At 41.5% G+C, this 19142-nt stretch overlaps 1 protein-coding gene across 2 annotated transcripts; it reads left to right on the top strand.

Annotated features, from left to right (window-relative positions):
- The first annotated feature begins 2273 nt into the window (after positions 1-2273).
- FAM210A (family with sequence similarity 210 member A) lies at positions 2274-16643 on the top strand. Of its 2 annotated transcripts, XR_008201398.1 has the most exons (5): positions 2274-2384; positions 7940-8456; positions 12260-12371; positions 14426-14723; positions 16208-16643. XR_008201398.1 is itself a non-coding variant. In XM_052660444.1 (4 exons), the coding sequence occupies exons 2-4, from the start codon at positions 7981-7983 to the stop codon at positions 14657-14659; spliced, it is 822 nt and encodes a 273-aa protein (XP_052516404.1). In that variant the 5' UTR covers positions 2274-2384; positions 7940-7980; the 3' UTR covers positions 14660-16146. The 2 variants fall into 2 exon arrangements, 1 of the variants encoding a protein (XP_052516404.1); XM_052660444.1 differs by lacking the exon at positions 16208-16643 and having other exon boundaries at positions 14426-16146.
- Positions 16644-19142: the final 2499 nt, after the last annotated feature.

Below are 19142 nucleotides of genomic sequence, written 5' to 3'. Positions count from 1 at the left end.
TTTTTCAGTCCTGTGGCCACTGCTAAGTGTTCCAAATTTGCTGGCATATTGAGTGGAACACTTTAACAACATCAGCTTTTAGGATTTTAAAGAGCTCAGCTGGAACTCCATCACCTCCACTAGTTTTGCCCCCAATAATGCTTCCCTAAGGCCCACTTGACTTCACGCTCCAAGATGTCTGGCTCTGGGTCAGTAACCACATCATTGTGGTTATCTGAGTCATTAACATCTTTTTTGTACAGTTCTGTGTACTCTTGCCACTTCTTTTTAATTAGGTGCCTCTCCTAGGTCCTTACTGCTCTGTCCTTTATTGTGCCCATCTTCCCATGAAGTGTTCTCTTGGAATCTCTAATTTCCTTGAAGAGATCTCTAGTCTTTCCTATTCTATTGTCTTCCTCTATTTCTCTGTTCACTTACGAAGGTTTTCTTATCTCTCCTTACTACTGTTTGGAACACTGTATTCAGTTAGGTACATCTTTCCCTTTCTCCTTTTGCTTTTCGCTTCTCTTCTTTTTTCAGCTATTTGTAAGGCCTCTGTTTAGCCTCTTTCAAATGTTCTCAGGCTTGCAGATGAAATGGGAGGGTAAAAAATAAATGAGCTATTAACTGGACAAGCCACTCAACAAGTTCAGTGAAGTACTACAGAGAAGCTCAATAAGGGACTGTGTAATTAGTCCTCAAGAAGTTGCTTCCCCCTCCCCAACCCCAGGCTTTTTTTTTTTTTCACAAAAAAAAGTGAAAGAGTGGGGGCTACTCTCTAGTTGCAGTGTACCCACTTCTCATTGCAGTGGCTTCTCTTGTTGTGGAGCATAGGCTTCAGGGTGCCCAGGCTTCAGTAGTTGAGGCACATGGGCTCAGTAGTTTTGGTTCCCTGGCTCCAGAGTACAGGCTCAATAGTTGTGGCACAGGGGCTTAGCCACTTCATGGCATGATGGGTATTCCCAGATCAGGGATGGAACTCATGTCTCCTGCGTTGGCAAGCGAATTCTTTACCCCTGAGCCACCAGGGAAGGTCAGTCTTCAAGAAGTTTACAACTGATACACGACTTAAAATGTTGGGCTGTATTATCCAAACCAGAGAAAAAAAAGCGAAAGTCGGAAAATTAGTGAGATTCCGCAAATTCAGAACCTGAAAATTATTAACTGTTCCATATAAAGAAACAGAATAAGAAATAAATTTGTTTAATGGAATGGGTAAAAACAAGACACTCTAAATCAGGAAGGTTTCAAGGGCTATTAACTTTCACTATCCAAGGTTTGAGGTAACAAGATATCAATAAGTGACAAAACAAGAGTTGAATCAAAGAGGAAAAAAATTACCCAGAAACGTAATTTTCTAAGTAGCTGTTTAAAATGATAACCTAGTAATCATTTTCCTAAAAAGGAAATAAAACTGGCTTTAATTTCACATAAAACGATTTAACTTTTCCCTAGCTATAATTAATTCTTTCTGGAAATGCAATATCTAAACTATTGAGAATAAAAGTTAATTTATATTTATCTGTGACATTTCCACCAATGAAACGTTCCATAGACAATTCGGTCAGAATAAGCGACACAGATTTCCAAACGACCCAACAGATGGATAAGACTGAGAGTCCAAGCTGAGTAATGAGTTAGGTCCCGACACAAGAGGGTTGGCTCTCGGGAACCCTCAGAGAAGGACTGAGTCGACAGGTACAAGAAGGCGCATAAACGACCAAACGTGCGTCTCGGTGATCTGCGCAGCAGTCACACCCGAGGTTTTTCAGAACTCACCGGGCCGAGGGCTGGAGCTCAAGCAGGTGAGCTCCACGCCGGACCCACCGGTGGTGTCCCCGGACTCGAGGACGCACCGAGAAGTCCCGGCACGGCCCGGCTCAGGTTCCGGCCCACCACGCAGGGCAGGCGGCCGGCCGCTCCGGCAGACGACCGGACCTGAAGCGGCTCTCGGACCTCTCGAACCCGGGATGGCTCCAAGCAGAGGGGCGTCAGCAGCCGCTGAAGTGGCATAGCCAGTGGTTGGAATGCCCCTTCCACCTCGGCGGCCACCGCTACACACAAAGAAGACGCAGCCCAGCCCTGCGACCCCACACTTACCTTCCAGCCATCCGCGACTCTGTTTGCGGAAGCGGCGCCACGCCACGCGCGCGCTATGACGCCACTTCCGGAGATCGCGGGTCGCTTGGCCCGGAATCCCGAGTCCCGGCGTGCCGCGCGCGGCGTGCGGAGAGCGACAGCTCGAAGGGACGCAAGAACCTGGTTGGAGGGACGGCGTGGCGGGCGGGTGGGAGGCTGGTCGCCTGAGCCCACGGCTTCCGGCGGCCAGACTCACGTTCTGCTGGTCGCTCTGAGGAGTGACGCGGAGGGGTCTCCTAGCGGCTCCTCCGGGCTGAGGTCCTGAGGTAACGGGGGTCGAGGCCTCTGGGGGAGGGGCGGTCGGCGGGGCCTCCTCAGCGTGGTGCGCGGCGCGAGCGCCCCTGGGCGGACAGAGGTCACCCCGCCCTTCGCAGTGGGCCGGTGTCTTGCTAACCCTGTCCGTGGGGCGGATTTCCAGCCTTTGGTTTGCCCTTCCTCAGACGCCGGTCGGGAGGGGCCGGAAGCCCCCGAGCTCGGACTTGCCTCGGAAGCGCGCGGCGTCCTGCTTCTCGCTGCATCGCGGGTCGCTCCATGCCGCCGCACTTGGAAGTTCCGGCCAGACCTCCCTCGAGAGGGCCGTGCTCGGTCAGCCTCTGGAGGAGCGCGACAGGCCATACATGTTTTTCAGAAACGCTTCACTGATAGTATCTGTTGGCTGGACTTTGATATGGGGTGGCTGGGGAGTCAACTCGTTTGGTTCATCCTTCCCTCCCAGATTTCCACCGGAGTGTCGCTCGTTCCTGCTTTCCACCCCCTACGCTAGGGTCAAAACTGCCTGTGGACTAAGATGGTTGACGCGTTGCGCCTCAGCACCTCCCACCGAGATGGTGTAAAGACGTGATCAGAAATATGTCTTCTGTTCTTCGTTACCAAACTTGAACCCCTTAAAAGCAGCTGTGGAAATAGGTGTGCTGGCTTGCATACCTGTCAGTAGGCGCAGTTAAAGCAGCAGCCGGTAGACTTCGCTTGGGGGAAAGCAAGCAGTGCCTGCAGCATGTACTTTAGAATCCAGTCACTTCCAAATTGTGGGCTTTAACCTTTCTGAGGTTGTTTGCTCTTTATAAACTTTGGCCCAAGAACGAAGCCTGTTTTTAACAAATGAGGATAAGCCATCAGTTTCAGATGACTGTATTTTTTTTTATTATATGCGGTGAGCTAAGTTGAGAATTAACTTCAGTTCATTTTTTTTTCGAAGTTGATTGTTTTTATTACTGTACTGATGCATGCACCTTTTAGATCATTACTATCTTCATATCACAAGGTTACTTTTGAGTATCTTTGTAAATACTCCATGCATAAAAAATAGTGATCCTTCCAAGAAAGTTTAAGCATCAAACCTAAAAATTCAACTAAACATCTTGTTTATTTTTCTAAACATAAATTAGTGGCCTGCCACCGCTGACATCTGTGAAAAATCACTATGACAAACAAAATGTGTCTTTTCTTGCCTGGAGAACTCCATGACAGAGGAGCCTGGCTTACACTCAAAGGAGTCAAAAAGAATCTGACATGACTGAGCAACTAACACTTTCACTTTTTCATTTAAACTGTGATTTAAAAGTACTTGTTACTTTGCACAGCACATTGGGGAAATAGGTTTTTCCACATGGCATATTCTTATTTTGATCCTTTTTTTATAGTAGATTTTTTGCTCTCCACCTAAAGTTCATTTGCTCTCCACCTAAGCAAAGGTATAGTGCTGGAGATTGTGCTATCTACATATTCATGCATTTAGAACTGGGTAATTACCAATCCATATTTGCTGGTTGTGATGCTGAATTTTCTTAAGAGAGTTGCTACTGTAATTTTACAGAAAATGAGTCTAATTTTGACTTAAATATTCTCATAAGATTAAAAGCCTCCTAACTATATTATCCAGACTCCACCATGAATTGTTGTGCATAAGATATATAGGGGCCTACCTGGTGGCTCAGACAATAAAGAATCTGCCTGCAATGCAGGAGACCTGGGTTCAATTCCTGGGTTGGAAAGATCCCCGTGGAGAAGGCAATGGCTACCCACTCCAGTATTCCTGCCTGGAGAATTCCATGGACAGAGGAGCCTGGCAGGGTACAGTTCATGGGGTTGCAAAGTTGGACACAACTGAGCGACTTTCACTTTTCACCCTAAGGTGAAGGGCTCTGGGTGTTTATGGGATAAAGAATAAAGAAGTAGGGCACTCTAAGATGGCAGGGGGAGTGTAGAGAAAGGTGACTGGAAAGTGGTGTAAGGCAGGATATAGGTGAAATGAATTTAATGATTACCCATTGGTTTCAAGAACAGGAAGAACTCTTGAGGATAGTAGAGGGAGTAAATTATTGTTTAGTCACAAAGTCATGTCTGACTCTGTGAACCCATGGATTGCAGCCCACCAGGCTTCTCTATCCATGGGATTTCTCAGGCAAGAATACTGGAATGGGCTGCCATTTCCTACTCCAGGGAGGGAGTAAATGAGCTACATAAAAATTAAAAGTTACCATTGATATTATTTTTCCCCACTGTTACCTGAGTAATAAGTGCTTTTCTGGAAATTGAGTTAAAAGAGTAATAGCTGATAGTCTAGTAGTACCTTTATATATTTGAATTCATTTTTAACTTGTACGTGATCCAGTGGGATAGTTGTTATGATTCGTTTCATAGATGAGTGGTAAGTAACTTGCCCAAGGTCATGCAGCTGGGAAGTAGTAGTGGGCTAGGTTTTGGATCCAAGCAGCCTGACTCCAAAGACCATGGTCTGTGCATGCTCAGTCATATTCCACTCTTTGCGACCCTATGGACTGAAACCCGCCAGGTTTCTCTGTTCGTGGGATTTTCCAGGCAAGAATACTGGAGTGGATTGCCCTTTCCTTCTCCAGGGGATCTTCCAGATGCAGGGATGGAACCAGGGTCTCTTGCAACTCCTGCCTTGGCAGGCAGATTCTTTTATCACTGAGCCATGTGGAAAGCCCAGAGACTGTACTGTGCTAATAATGAAACAGTGCCAGACTGAGAACTGGAAGTTACCTGGCACATAGTAGATTTTCAGAAAATGTTTTGATACTTCTTACTGCTTGGGTTATTATGTTCAGTGAGAAAACAGCTGGATAGATGTTGTCTTGCTAGCATGTGAACTCTAGCAAGACAGGGATCATCATTTTGTTCAGTGATTTAACCCAGGTGCCTTGAACAGTGCCTGGCACATAGTGGGATGGTTATGGATGAATCAATCACCTGGAATGATTTTTCAAAATCTCATTTTTTTTTGAAAGGACATACAGGATTTATTTATTTCAACCCATTTATAAGATTTCTTTATGTGCTGTTTTGATTATTTGGTCCATTCACCCAGGCTGGTTTGGAATTCTCCTGTTTTGTATTAGACTTTTGTCTGTTGAGAGAAAAATGAAGTGGTAACTTATAAGTTTTCTGGTCAAAGGCAAGCAACAAATTCCCTAGATACCATCCCTTAAAGTGAGTCACTCAGATGTGTAATTTTAAGCTGTCATTTCTATTGTAGGGTTGAATATCACATTTTTTGAAACATATAATTTGTTTTTAAAGTATAGATACAATGTTACAGTTTCCCAGGAATGATACTATTCTTGGAGGTAGGAAAAAGAGGTGGTTGTAGAACTGTTCCTCTAAACAGTTTTGGAAGAACTGTTCATTCCTCCAGTTCACTCAACCAAAGTGTTCCTACTGAAATTTTATTGCCTTTTTTTGAGCACATAAGATGTCATTGTTTAAAAGGTTTTTACTATAGTAGAAAGTAAAGATTTGGTTGAGAAATCTATAAGCTTGTATGTGTGATGAGTAGCTTTGTCAACTAAACCTGGCTATGGATGGCTTCCCTGGTGGTTCATTAGTAAAGAACCTGCCTGCCACCGCAGGTAGACGTGGCTTTGATCCCTGGTTCAGAAGATCCCCTGGAGAAGAAAATGGCAAGCCAGTATTCTTGCCTGGAAAAATCCCATGAACAGAGAAGCCTGGTGGTCTGCAGTCCATGGGATCGCAGAGAGTTGGACAAGACTGAGCAACTTAACAACAAGAGATCTGGCTATCAGTTCAGTTCACTCATTCGTGTCCAACTCTTTGGAACCCCATGGGCTGCAGCACACCAGGCCTCCCTGTCTATCACCTACTCCTGGAGCTTACTCAAACTCATGTCCATAGAGTCAGTAATGCCATCCAACCATCTCATCTTCTGTCGTCCCCTTCTGCCTTCAATCTTTCCCAGCATCAGGGTCTTCTCCAATGAGTCAGTTCTTTGCATCAGGTGTCCAGAGTATTGGAGTTTCAGCTTCAGCATCAGCATCAGCCTTCAGCATCAGCCTTCCAATGAATATTCAGGACTGATTTCCTTTAGGATGGACTGGTTGGATCTCCTTGCAGTCCAAGGGACTCTAAGAGTCTTCTCCAAGACCACAGTTCAAAAGCATAGTTATTTAATCAAACACTAGGTGTTATTTTGATGGTATTTTGAAAATCTGTTAACATCTGTAATCAACTGTCTTTAAGTAAAGGAGATTACCCTCCATAATGTGAGTGGGCCTCACTCAGTCTAAATTTCAAACTGAGGCATCTCAAGAAAAAAAAAATCTTAAGACTGTGGCATCAGTTCTTGTCTGAGTTTCCAGCCTGCACATCTACCCTACACATACCAAATGTGTAGCCCCCACAATTGTGTGAGCTAGTTCCTTAACATAAACATGTATCTATTTAAACAACCTTATAATAGATACCCAATAGATAGAAATATCTATCTAGATAGAGATAAGCCAAAAGATAGGTGTATGCCTGTTAAGTCGCTTCAGTCTTGTCCGACTCTGTGTGACCCTATGGACTGTAGCCTACCAGGTTTCTCTGTCCATGGGATTCTCCAGGCAAGAATATTGGACTGGGTAGCCATTTCCTCCTTTAGGGGGCCTTCCCAACCCAGGGATCGAACCTGCATCTCTGTGTCTCCTGCATTGGCAGGCAGGTTCTTTACCACTAGCGCCACCTGGGAAGCCCTATAGAGATAGGTAGATAAACATCTGTGTTTTTCCTTGTTGCTTCAATATCTCTGGAGATCCTTTCTGATTCATATTTTGGTACTAAGAGTGGTTCTAAAGGAACAGAATTGTAATGATGAACTTTCTGAATTGGTTACGGTGTTCCTGGAATTGGTGCTCTAATCTGATTAGACTTAAAAGCACTCTTCACTATTTTCAGTGGTGAAGAAGGCACTGTAGCCCATGATGTGATGTGACAATAGAAATATGCAAGATATCACCACTGGATACCACTACTCAGATATTTAACAAAAGACCAGGTTCTGGATGACCATGTATTTGAAGATTTAAAGCATTTTTCCCAAATAAACAAGTATAATGAGACTGATTGGTTGTTCTGTTTTCAGAGAAGGGGGATGTGGAGAGTGATGAATTCAGGTCTTGAAATTCCCATCTCAAGTCCAGTCTAAGAGATAATTGCACAGAATTATGACCCCAAAACATTATGGCCCAGCTCTTTTACTTCCAGATCTGATTTTCCCAATGTATTACACTACTTCTTTGTAGAATGAGAGAAGCCCTACAGATATCCCTTTTGTAGCAATAAAACAGCCCCGAAACCTTACCCTTCATGATGTCTGCTGCTGTGGTTTACTGTATCATATTTAAATGATGTATTTTAATGAAATTTTAAAATTGTGGTGTATTAGAACTATATACCTTAACATTACTTTCTATGGATTTGGTAACAGTGTCTTTTAACTTCCTAATAGTTAACAATTTATGTTTAAATTGATTGGTTTACAATGGAAATCTATGTATAACCTAATTTTTTTTTTTTAATCTAGTGTCTATAGAAGCTGAGGTCCATCAATCTCCATTCTTCAAAATGCAATGGAACGTACCAAAGACTGTATTCCGACTGGCACATAGGACGTGCATGGAACCACATAAAGCCGGTCATTTGGGACACTGTCAAAACATAAAGGGACCATTACTTTTGTATACCTTGGAATCCAGAGTGGTTGTGGTACAAGGCCCTCAGAAACGGTCGCTGCACTTACCCACTGCCCAGTGTATTGCAAAGGAAAGGAAGCCATTCATTGCTGTTCCATCCCAACCATGGGTCTTTCACCATAAACAGTGGGAGCAGGATATCTTATCCAAGAGAGTTCTGTCATCCAGTGCCACATCCTCAGGACCTCCCTCCGAAAAAAAGGAAGAACCTGATCCGTTACAAGACAGATCTATTAGTCTTTATCAGCGATTTAAGAAAACATTTAGACAATATGGAAAAGTTTTGATTCCAGTGCATCTAATAACTTCTGCTGTTTGGTTTGGAACATTTTATTATGCAGCCATAAAGTAAGTTTTTGCTTGATTGAGCCTTTTATCAGAATGTTAGTTATACTAATGAAAGCCTTTAAATAGTTTTTGAAACGCTTTAATGTCTTCAACTGATAGAGGATGACTGTTTTTCATAGCTGTTTTCCACATTTTAATAACAATAGCTAACATTTCTTACTATGTACAGCAGATATTATACTAAAATTTTTGTAACTATCATTTAATTTTCAGAGCAACCATATGAAATAATTATTCCCATCTTATTAAAGAGAGAGCAGATTAAACAAGAATACGTCAGAATAACTTAGTTTTTCCCCAGAATAACTCAGTCTGATTTCAAATCTTAATCACTGTGCTCGTGTCCCATCAGCATCTAGGATAGCACAGAAATAACCGATTCTAGAAATTTGACAGCACCATAAGTTAGCTTTGTATTTAAATAAGATATTGCTAAAAGTGCTAATCACTGTGAAAAGAACTTATTTTGCCACATGTATGATTTTGATTGGAAATTAGTAAGATTTTTACAAAGCCTGACTTGTATCTGTTGTAGACACAAAAATGAACAAGTTATAGACTTATACCTTAATGTTACATCTGATGAATGTCAGTAAGGGCCTTTGTTCTAATCAGAAGTTGATTTGTTGTGCACTTAAAACATAGAATTTCTAAATATACCTTTCTTGATAAATACCATTCCTTTCTTTTAAAGTGAGTTGTGTTATTCACATTGTTTTAGGAGCAGGAGTTTCACGTACAACCAGATTCCCTATGATTTCCAGTTTGTTTCTGCCACCAGCAAACTGGGTGTGCCAGCGTGTGCCTGTCCCCTGAGTGCTGTGTGGCTTTTCTTGCTGTGGCCTGGGTGTGACCAAGTGGGCAGCGTGCTCATCCTGCAGGCGACGAGATGCAGTGAAGACCATTTTGATGTTTTCGGGAACTCCCCTAGTGGGTTTAGAATTAGTCTATACTTTCCAAAAGACTGCTGATTTTCAGTTTGGGGTTATATTTAATGTTTGATAGGTATTGAGTATTATAATATAAAGCTCACTTGTTGAAAAGAGCTCATCCTTTACTAAATTAAAAGATGATAGAATGGAGACTCTTCTTACAAAACACAGGTCTAGAAATGTTTCTTTGCCAGTGTTCTAAAAAAGATTATTTTTAACCTGTGTGATTGATGCTATTTTGTTTCTTTTCGTATCTGTGTCTACATTCTGTTCTTGTTACTCAGTTACTTCCTTCTTCATTATGTATCATTTTCTTTAACAGTTCCTTTCTTTGCAGAGATTTTGTATGTGCATTTTATGGAGTTACCTTTTTGTTTATTACTGACATTTTCTGGACATGTGTAATATAGAAATCTTCAGAACTGCATTTAGTTTTTTAATGGAGCCTAAAATTATGTATCATTTTACATAAAAATTTCATAGGCATTCATTTCTTCTATTTAATGGAATGGCTTTCTACATATCAAATTTTCTTTTGGGAGCCATTGAGGATTTTTCTGATTTCGTTTTGTGACTAATGATGAGCTTCTTCCTTGTTTCTTTTGCCTTCCCTACATTGCTTTTAATAAGCGTTCAGCCTCCTGACCTGAGGGGGAGAAATTTAATTCATTGAATATGAGCTTCTTATTTGGACTATTAAGAGTACTTTTTTCCCATTTATTTTTCCTTGCCTTCAGTAAAGAAGTTCTGTAACCAAAAAATTAGACCCTGAAATAATCTAGTGATGTTAATTAATTAGGCTTTAAAGTCCTATCCCTCATCCACCACCACCTACCTTTGGCTTTCTGTTAGCATGGAAATTTGTTTGCCAGACTCAGCTCTATTGCCCAGCCATGACTGCTGGTCCAGTTCTGTTACAGCATCACATAGCTCAGTTACATTAGGTAGGATGTGTTGCTTTCCAGAACAGCCCCTAATGTTTTGTTAGACCCTTAACACTTGAGAAATTAAGTCAGTTTGTTCTAAGGGAAGTCATACTTAGAAAATAGTAGTGTATGTTTGAATGGCAGTAAATCTTACTGTGTAATCTCTGACTGAGATGATTTTATTGTTGGAATTGTGTTAAATACAGGTTTTCAATTCAGCCAACTAGATGCTGGGTTTATCTGATTTAATTTTAGCTGGAAAAAGTTCTCTGCTCTCCTAGTATTATATTGTGAGATCAGAGAGGGACAACTTTTCCCAGTTAAATTAATTTTTAATGTTAAAGATAAACTAGGAGATAACAACCACCATAATAATAATGAATCCAGGCTGTTCCCTTTCTTTATTATAAACAGCAAGAATACTTGTACAGAGGAGTAATCTGTGGACCAGACCTTAACCACAAGTCAGACTCACATCAGGGATGGGACTGACTGATCCTGGGGCTCCTGCTGTGATGCTGTGATGGCACAGAATCAGCTCTGTAGCTTTCTTGTCAGGAAACATTTACCCCAAATCTAATCATGAACAATCAGACAGATTCAAGTTGGGGGGCTGTTCTACCACATGACTAGCCCAGGAGCGTCAAAAGTCTCAGCATCAAAAAAAAGACATCCTGCCTTCCTCCTCAACAGAATATGCTGGATAACACTTCTGGAGAAAAACGAAAACACGGAGAAGATAGTGACAAGCGACATGGGACAATACAGGGAGTTTTAACATTAAATAATCTACTGTTGTATTAACTATATACTATCCTATATGTTAAGTTTCCTGTGATGATTGTGCCTATGAAGGAGAAGCACAGAATGAGAACCTTGTCATTTAAGGGTGAAAGCCGAACATCTGCAAAACAACTACTGGGTTGGCCAGAAAGTTTGGGTTTTTCTGCAATGTTTTGGAAACATTTGGCTAACCCAGTATGGATAGTGAGGGAGAGAGCAGGAGAGCACAAATATGTCAATGTGGCAAACTCAACACTCAGGGAAACTAAAAAGCAATTAGGGTTTACCAGCTAGATTAGTGGAGAAGGCAGTGGGACCCCACTCCAGGACTCTTGCCTGGAAAGTCCCATGGACAGAGGAACCTGGTGGGCTGCAGTCCATGGGGTCACTAAGAGTCGGACACGACTGAGCGACTTCACTTTCACTTTTCACTTTCATGCACTGGAGAAGGACATGGCAACCCACTCCAGTGTTCTTGCCTGGAGAATCCCCAGGGACGGGGGAGCCTGGTGGGCTGCCATCTATGGGGTCGCACAGAGTCGGACACGACTGAAGAGACTTAGCAGCAGCAGCAGCTAGATTAGAGACTATATCTGCCTTCTCTCCCTCCCTTCAAAAATTTCTTGCAGTTTATGGTAATTGCTTCTTCAGGTACCTTCTAAGCCTGATAGTAGAAGCATCTTTTTAGAATCATTGAAGTTTTATCAAACCCATAGAGTCATTTATTCTTTGCATAATAACACAGTGATGTTATAATATCCCTTGCTTTTATGGTAATACTATAGTTTGACATGTAATTTTAGAGACAAAAATTAGGTCTTAAAAGTTTGAGTTGGATCATTCTAAGGAACTAAAGATTCCAAGATCAGGTGAATGATTCTGATCCTTTTTTCTCAGGTTACCTAGTGCTATTAATTTTGCTCTGATAAATGATTCTGTTTTTCTCAGTGTGCTAATGAGGAATGCCCATGAGCAGAAGCTGTGAAAAGTGGGATGCTGGTGTTCATGCACGTTGTTCCTTTAGAGTGAAGTTAGAGTGTGCTTGGTGATGCAGAATTGACTTTTAAACAAAAATTTGGTTTTGATGTTTTCAGGTAATCTTTTGAAAATAATTACCCCAAAAGTTTATATACATATGAATTACTTTCTGTTTCTTTCTTAGAGGAGTGAATGTCGTTCCTTTTCTAGAACTTATTGGGTTACCTGACAGTATAGTGAACATTCTGAAAAATTCCCAGAGTGGAAATGCACTAACAGCATATGCCCTGTTTAAGGTAGGTACTGCTGTGGGTGGATGGCGCCTCACACTGAACCTTCATAACACTCCCTGCCTGTTCCCAGGCTTACCTTTATAACTTAGTGTATTTCACCTCTTATATGTCTAATGACTAAAAGTATACATTTTTTATGGGTAAATAAAATGATGGCTAAGGAAGAAGTGCCCTAAGAATAGGTAGGTTGTTCACAGCCTGCTGTGCTGAGACACATATGAGACTGAGTTTCTAGCAAGCAGGTCATCTCTAACATTTCTCCTATTGACAGTACATTAATTTTCCTTATTCAGAGATCCATATGCCACCTGACATATTAGTGAAATTTAGCATTTATTTTACTGTTTATAATAGTTCATCTTCCTAAAAAGTAAAATAGTAAATTTAAATCAAATTGATTTCTGTGATAAACCTTAGACTTAGTTGTTGATGTTACATATATTTCACTTGTTCATTGTCTTTACAACTGTTGTCTAGATTCAGACAATGACATCTTTGTTGTTAATAGTTTTTATACTTGTGGTTTTGGAAGACTCATTGTAAATTGTGGAGTTTAGCTATATTAATCTAATTTTTCTCAATTGACAAAAGTTATGAGGTTCTTCGTAGCTTTATTCTAGGAAACCAGGTAGAAAATATTGGGAAACTAGATGTTAATTTATCTTTGTTATAAAAATACTTAGAATTATGGGTTTATAGTAGTACTTTAATCTTTATTTCTTCTTATATGATAATTTTGACTAGAGGCCTAAACCTTAATTGCTGAATTTTTCAACATTAAAACTTACTAAATTCATAAATTATCAATTGATGAATTTGCAGTTTGTATAGTTTAATAAATCCAGCTGTCCTGATGGTTTAAACCATGTCCCTAATTATAACTGTTTCTTATCCCATACTCTCATATCACAGTCTGTGTGTCTCTTCTTTTCTGAATGTCTGTTGTCTTTGCTCATGAGTGCCTAGGGGTTCAGAGTTCCGTCTTCTTGCGCTGCGTTTCCTGTGCTGGTGCTGTGCGCTGAAGGAGCATCAGTGCTCAGTGCCTGCCGGTCTGCTTAGAATTGAAACACGAGGCTGGCATGCAGGTGGGCTGATGTCAGCAGTGGCTCTACTCATGTTCCTCTGGGAGGAGGGAGGTGTAAATTGTCCACTTGGGTGTTTCCTGTAACCTGACTTCTCAGGTAGAACAGCAGATAGGAGGTTCCTTGCCTCAGAATGTGATGCAGCCTGTGGTGTTACAATTCTCCCTTTGAACCAATTAGTTTACTAGTTAGTTCGGGACTAAGTAACCTCTGGTCAGTTGACCTGTACTTGTCTCCTACATGTGTGCCATTTTACCATTCGTTCACCTCACGAAGTTCCTGGTTGGGATTCCAGACTCAGTGTGGACTTTAATGATAAAGTATCATAAAGCCTGGAGAAGTTAAAGAAAAGAGATTTACAAGTGAAACTAGACTCCATGAAGAACAAACATTTGGCTTGTGTTTGCCCCTCAGTTTGGTATAGTGTGTGCAGGTTGACAGGGTTTCTGAGAATGGAAATGCATGTGCCTTTGTTGTCGGAGGGTCCTGAGCTCTCACTGATTTCGGGGCTCCTGCCCCCCAGGTTCATTAGCATGTGGAGTACAAACTTTGGTGCTGCTACTGTGTATGTTCTCTGATCCTAGGTCAGTGTCTAGGTGACAAATACTTACGGAATGTTAGGAGGGAAAACCATATAGCATGTAACTGTTTTAGCCTTGTGAAGCAATAAAGTAATTGATAGTTATTACCAAGAGTTTTAATTTTACACTGTTTCTGCTCATGTGTGCTCAATAGTGTCCAACTCTTTGTGACCCCATGGACTGTGTGGCCCGCCAGGCACCTCTCTGTCCATGGGATTGTCTCAGCAAGAATACTGGAGTGGGTTGCCATTTCCTCCTCCAGGGGATCTTCCTGACACAGAGATGTGGAACCTGCGTCACCTGCATTGCAGGCGGAGTCTTTACCACTGAGCCAGCCTGTTTTTGCTTAAGATGGTAGTTATAATCAGTACTAAGCTGTCTCATTTTTCTGCAGATTGCAACGCCTGCGCGGTACACTGTAACTCTCGGGGGGACCTCCTTCACTGTGAAGTATCTGCGTAGCCGGGGCTACATGTCGACACCACCCCCCGTGAAGGAGTACCTGCAAGACAAGATGGAGGAAACAAAGGAGCTCCTCACAGAGAAGATGGAAGAGACAAAGGACAGACTTACTGAAAAACTGCAAGAAACCAAAGGAAAGGTTTCTCTTAAGAAAAAAGTGGAATAGGGTGCCTTATATACCAGGTTTTAGACAGTTCTTGCACTTGAACCTTTGGAGACTATGGACAAAGGTACATGCTCTTGATTTTTTTTTTTGTTAGCAGCCTAAATATAGCAGTTCTCTTGAGTTAAAGAACTGAGATAACTTTAAACATTACTAGAAAAATCAGTTTTTTAAAAAGAAAAAATGAACCCAGTATAAGAATTTCATGGCAGTAGCAGCATTAAGCAGTGGTCCATGTCTTCAGTCATCCTTGCTTTGGACTTAGTTGCAGCTGCTGACTCCTTGAATAGCTGGTGTGGCTGTAAGCAGATTTAACACTGGATCTTCATTATTCACTGAGGCTTTAACTGTGATCAGTTCTCAATATGGAGACAAAGGATTATCATCAGAACTGGCTGTGAATAAGAGGATATGTAGTCCTTCTGTGAAAACTATATAATGGTTACATACCAGTTAAAATGTAGACTTCAAATGAAGAAAGCTGAATGAAAGTTGAGTCATATATATGTAAATAAGATGTATGGTTACATGTAAATGAAAAATTGACCCTTTAAAAACGACTTTTACCTGAAGCTTGTCATAATCAAATTTTTAAGCAAATCTGTGTGGCCATAGCACTTTGTTACCCAGCACATAAAACTCTTGTTATTCCTACATCATGTCCTCTCCAGCTGATCTCTCAGAGGAAAAGAGAAATCATTATACCTGGAGTTTATAGTGGGGAGCAAATGCCCACAGCAGTGCCTGGAGCTTGTATTCTCAGCAGTGCAGTTCTGGGAGGGTGGGACCTTCTTGCCCCTGCCGTCTGGTCTCCACCTGCCAGTGTCGGGCTTGATTCCATTATGGAGTACCATTTAAGATTGTAAACGCTGTTTGCTCCTTGCATTGAAACATTCTTACTTGAATATTTTACTTTTTTTAAACAGCAAAGCTATCATTAAAACCAGCTTGAAATGAAATTCAGTCATGGTCAGATGTGAAAGTTGTCACATCTGAGTGAGTGTGATTCCTTTTGCTCTGACTGCCTTTACACCAGTTCTAACCTTAAAATTGAAAGTGGGAACGGCCTCTTTCTAGTTTGTCTGTTAAGTGATCTGATTCGGTAAGAGGATGCCAGAGGGATTGCCAGAAATAGTCCCACAGGTGTCACTGTTGCTTTGTGTGCCAAAGTGGCCAAATTTAGAGAATATTTTGAAGGGAAAAAATGTTTACATTTGATATGTCTCTTGTGTTGGATATGCTGTGGTGACTCTTCTTGGTGGGGGAGGGCAGAGTATGAAGGGGCAGAACTCACTCTGCCATATGCAGGGTTCATCAGGCAGGATGGTTTATCTGCTAATGCAGATCAAACGTGTGATTCCAAATTGACAGTCCTTTTTCAAATCCGGAAACAGTGAACCTGTTTTAACTTATTAAATAATTCACATCTTCTGAATGTTAAATGCTGAGATAGATATTAACAAATTTCTTGTTTATTTTTAGTCACTAAGACTGCCTGGTTTAAAATCATGTGTTAAATGAAACTTTCTTTTTACTTTTCACATTGCATAGGGCATGTTTTCCAATGAGGATAAATCGTGGGTCTAAGAAGCTGCGTTTCTACCTTTGGTTCAGTCCAGTGGAGATCTGCTGCCATCCAGTTTCATAACTCTGTTGTGTTTGTTCAATTACAGAACATGAGACACTGGGGAATGCTTTGAAATTCTCTAGTAAAATGTTCTCTGAAGGTGTAAGAAGTTCTTGTATCATATTTGGTATCAGGAATACTTGATCTTGTCAAACACTGCTGCTCTCATCTTGCCAACCTAGTCCTTAAGGGAAGCTACAGAGAGCTGAAAGGGGGACCCCTGGAGTGTCTACGTGGAGTGTTTGTAGCAGGCCAGTAGCACTTAGTGGGCACTGAGTTAAATTATCCAGAGTGTGTATGTGTGGTAAGTATCACAACCCATTTCATTTACAGTAAGCCTTAAACTTGCTGTGTCTGCTGTGTGCATCTGTTTTTAAATAGGATTACTGACAAGGTAAAGAAGGAGTCATAGCTGAGACTTAATGTCTACAAAATGGAAAAAAGTGCTCAAAAAATTAACAATTGAAATGAAAAACAGATTAGGTTAAAAAAAAGAGAGACCATTTAAGAAAAATAGTGAAACCAACCTTTTAAAGTACCAAAACAATTTTTTTTTTTTTACTGACTCAACATTTTGCATGTAGCAGAGTGCTGTTTGCAGCTCCCAACAAAGGGAAAAGAGTACATGTATTAAGGTCACCTTCCTGCCACTAGTGCAAATAATAAGACTATGCCTTCAAATACAGTCTTTAGTTTGTTTTAGAATCTACCTTCTATTTATTTACAGACGGAAGATGTTACTGTAGTCCTTTATGCTCCAGTAAGATATGGAGCTGGCTGTCTCATTTCAGTGATATTAGGAGGTAATTCCAGGAATTTTACAAAGATCTTAACAGTTTGGGTAGAAGAGGTATTTAAAGAAAACAGACAAGTCGTATATTAGATACATCTAGCTCTTTCAAAGTAAAATGTCAAACACTATAATGAAAGATCTTTATGATGTTTTAAGTAACAGATTAGTTATTAACTGTTACGTGCAAGTATCATCATGGAAAGTCAGAGAAAGTGTCTGTTCCAAGGCCACTGTGAGTGGATCGCTGAAGGTTCTTTTTCAAAGATGTCTCCCAAAGTTTCAGTGAGAGGGCTGACTGAGTTGCTAGTCCATTTGCTTAGCAGTTGGCAGCTCTGCTGTTTCACAAACGATCCAATGAACAGAAGTCAGTCCAAGAAAGCTGGAGACTGGGGGGTGGGTCTGGGGTCCAGTGCAGCCCCCAAGGTGCAGTGGGAGCTCCCTATGTATGGGGGGGAAGGAGCCCATTTCCCACCAAGGAGGGAGGTGTTGGGCTCTGTCACATCTCGTGCTGAGTGTAGCCTAAGTGGAAAATGGCAGGTCCAGTCCTTGGCATTTCTGTCCCTGCCCGGGCAGCAAGCAGTACCTGGGCTTTGGAGAACCCATGTGGGGTTCCTTGGCCTCGTGTTTCAGCTCCAGCCTGATGGACAGCTCCTGAACCCCCAGCAGCTTCCCAGCCTCTTGTCTGCTTTCGGCCTGGGGCTTCTGTAATCTTCAGGGTCTTCCAATGTATAGCCAGCCAGGGCTGCAGGAAGGGTCCCCCAGGCCCCGATGATGGAGATTTCAGCGTCCCACCTGCTGCCCTCCAGCACAGCCTCTCGTTCCTCAGGGCTACGCAGAGCCCTGCTGCCTAGATGGACACCAGTGGGTCCACTCTGACTGTCTGCTGCCACCCCTGGAACAGCTCGAGGTAACCTCCCTGCACCCGGACCTTAGACCCAGCCAACCAGGCAACCACACATAGAAATGGGTTTACTGAACCCAATCCAGTAGGAGTCAAGCCCAATTGTGAGCAAAGTTTATATACTGGTCTTACTTCACTGAGGGATAGAAGTTTGGGGGAAAAGTCTTTAAATTTTCTTAAATAACTGCTAAGTAAGAAATCATAAAATGTATTCAATAGCATAATGTGGTTTGTCAGTGACTGCTATTTTAAGAGAAAGAAATCCTTTTCTTACAGCTATTTTCCTCCTCATAGTTTTCTAATCCCCTTTCCAAAATAATCTAAAAAATAATTCAGAATCTGAAATGAGTGTTATAGGAGCTCCTTGGCAGTCTAGTGATTAAGACTCCATGCTTTCACTGCCGTGGCCCAGTTTTAAGCCCTGCTCAGGAAACGAAGATCCTGCAACCCACATGGCGTGACCAAAACAAAAATGGGTTTATAACTAGAGTTTTGGGCCCAGGCAGTTATTTAAATGGTACTTTAAGATTTCAGTTTCCAAAGTTCATTTACTAATGTATAGAAATGCAAAAATATATTAATTTTTTATATTAAATTTTTTTCCTGCAATGAAGCTAAACTCAGTTATATGCATTTCAATATTCTTGCTTGGAGAAGTCTATGGACAGAGGAGTCTGGTGGGTCACAGTTCATGTATCGCAAAAAGTTGGACACGACTGAACAACTAACATTTACACTTCACTTTTGGTGGATTGTATGAGGCTTTGTACATTCTCAATCATGTGATCTGTGAATCTATGTACTTATTTGGAGCTTAGAGTTATCATTCTCATCTCTCAGTGAAGGAATCTTGAATTCCTTTTGCTCCATCATCATGAACTGAAAACTGATACAAAAGACCTCAGCCTCTGAGGGCATCTGCTGAACAGTTCCTACTAGTTTCATTCACATTTTCTGCTGAGCTGACTCCAGTTGGTACCAGCGTCCAGAAGCCTGAAGTGACACCTGTCAGGTGACAATCCCTGAATTTCCTGTGTAGAAACCAGAACTGTATAATGTGATCTGCCAGTGTTGTTTATAGCAGAATATAATTTCTGAAAAGTCAGAATTAGAACCAAATAAGCATCAGAAACATTTCTGAGACGATTTTTTAAGTACTTTACAG

This window comes from Budorcas taxicolor, chromosome 22 (assembly GCF_023091745.1).
Source record: "Budorcas taxicolor isolate Tak-1 chromosome 22, Takin1.1, whole genome shotgun sequence".
Taxonomy (NCBI): Eukaryota; Metazoa; Chordata; class Mammalia; order Artiodactyla; family Bovidae; genus Budorcas; species Budorcas taxicolor.
This window is presented reverse-complemented; position numbering and strand designations above follow the sequence as displayed.